The sequence below is a fragment of the Sinocyclocheilus anshuiensis genome, unplaced genomic scaffold, assembly GCF_001515605.1.
Source record: "Sinocyclocheilus anshuiensis isolate Anshui unplaced genomic scaffold, SAMN03320099.WGS_v1.1 scaffold999, whole genome shotgun sequence".
Classification (NCBI taxonomy): Eukaryota; Metazoa; Chordata; class Actinopteri; order Cypriniformes; family Cyprinidae; genus Sinocyclocheilus; species Sinocyclocheilus anshuiensis.
In genome coordinates, this window is record NW_015544197.1 from 201,751 (window position 1) to 210,628 (window position 8,878).

Sequence of the window (8,878 nt, forward strand, 5' to 3'; positions counted from 1 at the left end):
GGGATTCGCGCCGCGTGGGGCAGAGAGGAGCGAGTATGAGAAGCATTCACAGACACAGGCTGTGTGTGCGCTCTTCTGAATTGGGAATAGCCAACATGCATTATAAACTTATTTCAAATTAATCTGTTGGGGAGATAAAATGTGTAAGATAACGTTCACGTACTAACAAAAACATCTAAGAATGTATCTTTTATTCTCCACTACTGAAAACAGAATGATTGGGGAGAACGGAGGTGTGCTCACTCTTGCCCAGGGCAAGTAAGACTGCAACTCAAGGTTTGCAGTCATGCATATGCTCTGGAACAGAGTAATATCGCGTCCACATCGCAGGCTTTGCGATTAGCAAATCGCAACGTCTCAAATCGCGATTTCGATTCGATTTCAATTAATCGCACAGCCCTACAGCATACTGTACATTGCTCATATTTAGTACAAGCCCTTGGGATTCAGTTTAGTTCATATGACTGCAACCCTTATTTGACCTCCCAGATTTACTGTAGCTCTTAAGATGTGCTGTAACATGTTCACCTAATGTGTTCAGGGAAAAATCGTTTGTTTTTATGTATTAAAGCATAATTGCTCATGTCAGTCAAAACAGTGCATCAAAAATTCCTCAACAAAAGACACAAAAGTACTGCACCCGGTGATAACCTCGCACCTCCTGTCTGTCCTCATACCTGTCCTGAAGCAGTGCAACTGAATTGGTCACTGGTGTTCACTTTATTTATTTTAATTTTTTTAAACCCTCTGTGCACTTTTTCATATTACTGTGCAACTATATAGTTATTGTGTATTTTTTTATTTTTTATAAATGAAGATTTATTTAAATAATTTCACACTATGCTTTGTATATTATAATGTATATTTTAAAATTATATATAAAATATATTGAAAAAATATATGTATATTCACTTTTGTTTTTTTAATTAGTCATTTCAGTGATAATATCTGCTCAGCTTTACTGTGACTATTTCTAAGACAATTTAAAATAATGGTGCAATTTTTAAAGGGGTCACGAACTGATTTGACAAATAAGAGATCATTGTATTATAAAAACGTCCTGTAAGTTTCAGAACTCAAAACTTTCTCATTAGTCTAAAAACTAAAGCCAATCTGCCAGAATGACAGGTTGTGGAATGTGCCACATTATGATGTAATAGTGTGGCTAAACCCCGCCTCCGCAGAAGAAGATCAACGCCTGCTTCTACATCACTGCCTGTTTAGCTCCGCCCACCGATTCAGGCATGTCGTGTAAATAACAAGAGAAACCAAACAATAAAGAAGGCTCTGAAGACAAGAAGACGCTTGCAGTGCCAAGTTGTGGAAAAACAGTCTTTCTTTGCATTGCCTTCCTTCTGATCTCAACATTAGGAAAGAGTGGATGAACTTTATTCATAATGAAGTTCCAGAACACGTCAGTAAGAACTTGGTCCTTTGTTCACTTCATTTCACCGCAGATTCATTTACAAACGAGGCACAATTCAACACTGGACCTTCAGAAGGATTGAAACTAAAAGACGATGCTGTGCCGATTGTATTGGATCCGACAGTAATGTCACACCACACAAGTCTGAGTAACTGTTTTTATTACGTGGTCACTATTGCTTTGTCTGTTATTTCAGATCGTTTGATATCACTGCATAGATGTCCATCTATGAAGGATGTAGGCTGTCAAGCATACATGCAGAAGTTTACATTGGTGGACACACAGCTGTCCTTTAGAACTTGAAATATGCAAAACTGTTAGCCAATCATAGCAGTGGGCATTTACTTCCAAGTCTACAATCCACCACGCCTACTCAAACAGAGCGTTCTGATGAGGGGGGTCAAAACAGGACAGAAAATAGCCTATTACTTCTAAATTGTGATGTTTTTTTATGTAAAAATCTTGATAACGTTATAACTGTACCTCAGAGAACAGTACAAAATAATAAAAAAGGCAGTTCATGATCCCTTTCTTTTAAAATATACTGTACACAAATTCACTCTCAATCTTATGTAAAATATGCCAAAAACAGCTGCATTAATGTTTCTCGTTTTGTCACATTCAGTAATGAAATACATGGATGATGTAAATGATAGGATATATTTTCAAAACAGCAAAATAAAATAAAATAAAATAAAAAATGGAGTAGTTTGCATTGCTGGATATTACTCTTTGGTCGATTTATGTGATGTTTTTTTATGTAAAAATCTTGATAACGTTATAACTGTACCTCAGAGAACAGTACAAAATAATAAAAAAGGCAGTTCATGATCCCTTTAAAAGAATATTTTAATTAAATATTATGCATAAAATAATGTTATGCATAGCATTTTGAAAAGAAATCAAAATGATTACATGTTTTAAAATCTAGTTTTACTTTGTGGTTTAAGAATTCATGCTGCCGAAATTGTGTTTTGCTAATGCATTGGTGTATTAAAATCTACTTATAAAAATAAAAAAAATAAATAAAAATCATTAAAAAAAAAATGGGGTCACAGGTCAGTTTGGTGATTGTTAGACTCTCCAACACTTGCAGAATTTTCTTAGTTTCAATGTTTTTTCTATTTCAAGATAAATATTACATAGTCACAACATAGATACAAGATTCTAACTGCATGCTTTTTAATTTTTTTTAAGCAAAGATAGTGCTTCTAGATGGTTGTATTATTGTACAAAAGGATGGTAATTGACCACTATTTTGAGTGTCAGTGTGCATCTATATGTATTTAATACGTCTTCATTTGATTTGAAACACTTTGTTGTAAACTATAAAACAGTGGTCGCCAACCCGTCGATCGTGATCGACTGGTAGATCTTTATCACTGTCCCAGTAGATCCCGAAAAAAACAGTAAAATAAGTACAAAAATGCATTACATTTATGGGGTTATATTAATGTATCACTGAAGGGTACTGTCTTGAGAAAAAAAGTTTCGATGGCAATGGCATTTTCTTCTCGTATAAAGCGCAGATCTGCTTTGTTTGCAGCGGTAAACAAGGAAACGCTATAGTGCGGTCGGTTCATAAGCGGTGTTGCCAAGTCCGCAGTTTTCCCGCGGAATTGGGCTAACGCTACTTTAACACTGTTGCCGCGGGTTGTTGTTCATGTCCGCGGGTTGAAGCGACCCCAATAACGTGATATTTAGTCCCTGGAATGTGAATTTTACTGGAAGATTGAAATTTGAATTTTTCATGAATTTGAAAAAAAAAAATATATATATTATATATATATATTTATTTTATTTTTTGTTCTTTTTCTTCTGCGTGTGTGTCTTTCTGGCTGACACACTAGCTGACGGCTTGCCTGGCAGTTATATAACAATGGGTGAGGGATTATCAGGTATTTTGATGACTCACCTGGTTATGATTTTCATACACGCTTCCACCTGTACACACACATACAGTAGTGACAGTGTACAGTATATGCTGTCAGTGGAAATAAGTGATTTGATTATGCTTATTATGCAGTTCTCGGCTCTGCTACCTGCATTAGCTAGGACACTTTACCTCTTTGTCTGTCAAACAATATTTCAATTGGTTAAATCAGGCAACACGAGAGATTTACCAGGACATGATCTTGCAATGTAGTATTTTAAATGTTATAAAGAAATGTCCATGGACAAGGACAGACTTTCAGTTGGATTATATCTGTGTCCATCTTTGTCTCTCTACAGGTGTAACATGGGGGAAGATTGTGTCTCTGTATGCTGTGGCTGGAGCTCTAGCTGTGGACTGTGTTCGGCACGGCCATCCAGCAATGGTGCACACCATTGTCGACTGCATGGGCGAGTTTGTTCGCAAGAGCCTTGTGTCGTGGTTTAAGAGGAGAGGAGGCTGGGTAAGCAAAAAATCCATTAGTACAATCAATTAACAAAAAAAAGTGTTAAAAAAATGCATGCTTTTATTATGCCTCTCGGCCCAAACATACATAATCATTAGTGATGGGAAGTCTGGCTCTTTTCAAAGATTCGGCTCTTTTGGCTCAGCTCCCTTAGAAGAGCCTCCCAAATGGCTCTTCATTTAGTATCACTCGGAGCCTTCTATTTTAGCCCAATTTAGCAATTGTGAATGGTTTGTGCGTTGGTAAGCAGTTTTTATTCAGTGTTTTTATAATAGCCTTATTTTTATGCATTTTTTTCATTACAAAAAAAAAACAGTTACTATTATTTAACATTTTAATAAAACTTTAATTGAACAATTGAACACAGAACCACAGCAAACAAATCAAATAAATAAAGGCAAAAGTCTTAACATTAAGACACTTTAGTCTTTAGTGCAGGTTGGCATTCAGAAATATCAGATGCCTCAGCTTGGGTGTGCTGATGCGATTTCTCCTCTCTGTGATTATTTGTCCTGTTTTTGAGAAGACTCTCTCTGAGGGGACCGATGCTGCAACAATGCAGTGTCTTCCTACCATTACCTTAACCAACGCGCTTGCATTTAAATCCGGATCCCCCGCCTCTCTCTCGCTCTGTGTACCTGGCCTTTACCACTACACTCGCTATCTTCGGAACGTGTGTCCCCCTTCCTTTCACATAATGGTATGATCCTATTCTATCCTCCTATGTGATTAGCCGCATGTGTATTTTTTATTTTTTTTTTGTAACGAAAAAATGCATAAAAATAAGGCTTTTATGAAAACACTGAATACAAAATTGCTTACCAACACACAAACCATTCACAATTGCTCAATTGGGCTAAAATAGAATGCTCCGGCTGAAGATTCGGCTCTCCCCGACGGGAGACGGCTCTTCTCATTCGCTACAAAGAATCGGCTCTTAGAGCCGGCTCGTTCGCGAACGACACATCACTAATAATCATGGCATTCAGCAGTCAATGTCCTAATATTCGCCATCTTTTGTCATATGTAGCTCATGTTTATTCACTGCTTTCTTGTTTCTCATATCATGCCATGGACTCGCTCTCTCATTTCATATAAACACTGGTGCCATCTTGCATCTCAGTTGTTGAATGGAGTGAAAATGACCTCAGAGGACTTCAGTTGTAGTATTACTGTATTGTTGCCGTGTGTGTCTTGTTTCTAGGCCAATTGTTTTGTATGTAATGGACTTTTTTTGTTGATGTTTTTGTGGAATATTTTTTTAAAGCAGATGCAACGCCTTATTTTTCACTGGTGGAAAAAATGTCAAGTCATTTATGTCAAATCAGCATTTCTGAAGGATCATGTGACACTGAAGACTGGAGTAATGGCTGTTGAAATTTTTGAGAATTTTTTGTGTCCATAAAATGAAAGTGAGTGGTCACCAAAACTGAATTCCAATGTTCTTCAAAATATCTTCTTTTGTGTTCAGCAGAAAACAGATTGTCATACAGGTTTGGAACAACATGAGGCTGACTAAATGATGACAGAATCTTCATTTTTGGGTGTTACTTTTGGATGCTCTTTTTATTTTAACTGAAAGTACCATTGTGCTGGTGTGTTTGTTAATCGATCTAAGGCCCAGAAAAAACACAGACTTCTACCCTTCCGTCTTTGTCCTGTATTTAGATAGCTTACGAGTGGAAAATCTGATCAATCTCTCAGAAAGACGGCACAGTTCAGTGATCCTGCTGAATGAGGAGCTGTGCTAGTATGTGTGGCTGTTTTGGCAGGGCAGTGTTGCCAGATTGGAAATGTCCAAGTATCGTACCAGAAGCTCAGAATTATCGTATTTGGAAGAAAAGTATCGTACACGAGTCAAACGTACAGAATACAGCTATTTATCTAAACCAACAACTTTTTGACACGACCTGCAAATTACCACAATACATAACTAGGTGTACCGTGTTTACATTGGACGCGAGTAGTGTGACAAAATACTATAGAAACCATTATAATCAGTGACTGTTTGCACTGGATGCGACGCGACACGACACATCCCGGACAGTAAACTGATGCCTCGTTCTATTTATGACGTATTAAAATGATTTTTAACACTCGCTTTGTCGCGTCCAGTGTAGACAGACTTTAGCTGTTAACTCCACATCTGAGCCGCTGTCATCGGAAGCCTGCGTGTTGCCAGATGTTGAGGGGGTTCTTGCCATCATGGACCGCAACATAGTGCTCGTTGGCTTTAAAGCAGGGCACCCTCCTGCATTCTTAACACACTCTGAGGTGTGCACGAGCGCATTTAGAGTGTCTGTAATGAGCCGATTTCGTGAATGAATATAGAAGCCCTATGACTACAACTACCATCATTTGAATTGTAATAAAATTATGAAATTATCGTACATTATGGGATTTTTTTCATTATTGATCGTACATCGTACAGAGGTCAAAATTATCGTACAAATACGATAATTATCGTACGTCTGGCAACACTGTGGCAGAGCATGTCTGTGCTCATTAGACTGTCTCTATTCAAGCAGATTCAACATGGCACTGTGCCAGAGTCATCACAAGCTGCAGCACTTATAATAGACCCATATGCAACTCCTACAGGCCTCACAACTTCCCTCAAAGTTTTCTTCCTCTGCTTTTGTGACTTTGTAGATAATAACTTTTTGAGACCCAACAAACAAACAAATAAATACTGGGGTAAATTAATATATTATACAAAATGGTTCAGATTTTTTTTTTTTAAGATAAAAAACTGTAATATTGTGAAATATTATTACAATTTAAATAACTATTTTCTAATTTAATGCTATTTATTCCTGTGATGGCAAAGCTAAATTTTCGGCAGCCATTACTCCAGTCTTTAGTGTAACATGATCCTTCAGAAATCGTTCTAATATGCTGATTTGGTGCTAAATAATTATAAATTGTTATCGGTACTCAATTATAAATAATTGTTCTTATTGTCAATGTTGAAACCCGTTTTTTTTCTGCTTAATATGATTTCCATGATACATTTTTTAAGGATTCTTTGATGACTAGAACAGTAGAAAGAACTGTAGGCTATTTATTTGAAATAGAAATCTTTTGTAACATTATAAATGTCTTTACTGTCACTTTTCATCAATCTAATGCGTCCTTGCTGAATAAAACCATTATTTATTTTTTCTTTCTTCAGTTTCCACAAAAAATATTAAGCAGCAAAAACAATTTTCAACACTGATAACAATAAGAAATGTTTCTTGAGCACCAAATCATTTTATATAGAATGATTTCTAAAGGATCATGTGACACTGTGACACAAAATATATAAAATAAATTGTAATACAATTTCACAATATTATTGTTTTTACTGTTTTTGTATTTTTAGACCTCTTTTAAAAACATAAAAAACATTAATTATTTCAAACTTGTAAACAATTCTTAACGTGAGTAATACGATTTTGAAAAATGAGTAATATAAGAAATATTTTAAATTATTAGAACACCGTTATCTAGAGCAAGTTTAATGTTCTATCACTTATTTATAAGTGAGAACACAAAGAACACTTTCAGTACTTCTAAAGGATCAACTTTCAAATTATTGGTGGAGGTACAGCTTGAAAAAAACTGGAATAAGTGAAAGTCTTAATGGTTGCTTCAGGCGAAATCATTCTCAACATTTTTCAAGGTGTTTTCCTCTTGGGAGTGTCCTGATATTGCAACTGCTGTTTTAGTACAAAATGGGCACACCCACAGACTGAACTGAACCTGAAAACAAGGACTTTATCATCAGGAGCACTAAACGAAAGTTGTTGTTGATGTGAGTATGTGGGCAGTCGTGTCTACGTGCCATTCTGTGTGTTTTACTCTGTGGGATTGCCCTGGGGGCTAAATGAGGGGCCTATTCACACACACAGATACACAAAAACACCGCTGAGTAAGATTTTTTTTTTCATTCAAATTCCTAATTAAGGGATGTCGCCATCTCTCTGTGCCTTCATTATCTCCGTCTTGAGTTGTCTCTTGATTTGAATTTCTCTTTCACTTTAAAAGTGCTACAGTAAAAACCTGTTAATTGGTTATCAGTACGTTTCCATACTATATACGGTGAATAACTGTAATTGCATTTAATGTAATTTTACAGTAAAATACTGTTAAAATTACGGTTTTTGTAAGTGAAAAAGAAAAAGGCATTGTATAATTTATAGTGAAAAACCGTAAATTGACAATTCTCAGAATTCCCTGCATGACATTTCATATTTTGTTTTTTCGTTGAAATATCTGTTTCTTCTTAGTATTTTTTTCTTATCAGTTGTGTACATTAGGGTTTTATCTTACATCTAATGTTGTTAAATTAATGTTTATTGCATTATTTCAGTATCATGTAAGTTACCATTATGGTGTTTAGTGTGTTTGGTGTTTGTGTGAATGACACTGTGCACCTTCTATATATATATATATATTAGTATTTCCCTTCTCAGCTTGTGGAAGAGCTGTTTGTGATGAGCTTTGATTCATCCTGTGACTTTCTCATCACCACCTGTTTTTGGTGGTTATCAGTATTACAATGGTTCAAAACAGATATTAGTACTTCAATATGCTGGTTTATTAGCATTACATCAGTTAATGAAATACGTTTTTTTTATTGTGAATTTAAGTTAAGTCTGTAAAACCTAAAATGTTGCTGCCATATTTTTAACGGTGAAGTTCTGGCAACCACAGCTGCCGGTATTTTACTGTCACAGATTTTTTTTTTTTTACAGTGAGGCTTTAAAGGGGTCCTATTATGCTTTTTCACTTTTTTAATTTTAGTCAGTGTGTAGTGTGTATGTTTGGGCATAAAAAAGATCTAGAAAGTTACAAATCTCAAAGTCCACTCCAAAGGGAGATATTTAGTTTTTTAAAAATCCATTTTCAAGAACTACAGCAAACGGCTCGTTTGGACTACAGCGTTTGGTTTCCGGGCTTTGTGATATCACAAAGCGGCTCATTAGAATTTCATTACAAATAATTCCCGCCTACAGAAATTCGAATGGTTGGGGGGTGGGGAGGGGCGAGGTTGTGGTTAGAACGC

The 8,878-nt window shown here is 36.0% G+C and overlaps 1 protein-coding gene across 1 annotated transcript in view; it reads left to right on the plus strand.

Annotated features, from left to right (window-relative positions):
* Nucleotides 1-8,878, plus strand: part of boka (BCL2 family apoptosis regulator BOK a) — a 21,089-nt gene that overhangs the window by 5,930 nt on the left and 6,281 nt on the right. Inside the window, exon 3 of the mRNA XM_016497248.1 lies at nt 3,659-3,822. Coding sequence (XP_016352734.1) covers nt 3,659-3,822 — 164 coding nt within the window. The remainder of the gene's footprint in view (nt 1-3,658; nt 3,823-8,878) is intronic.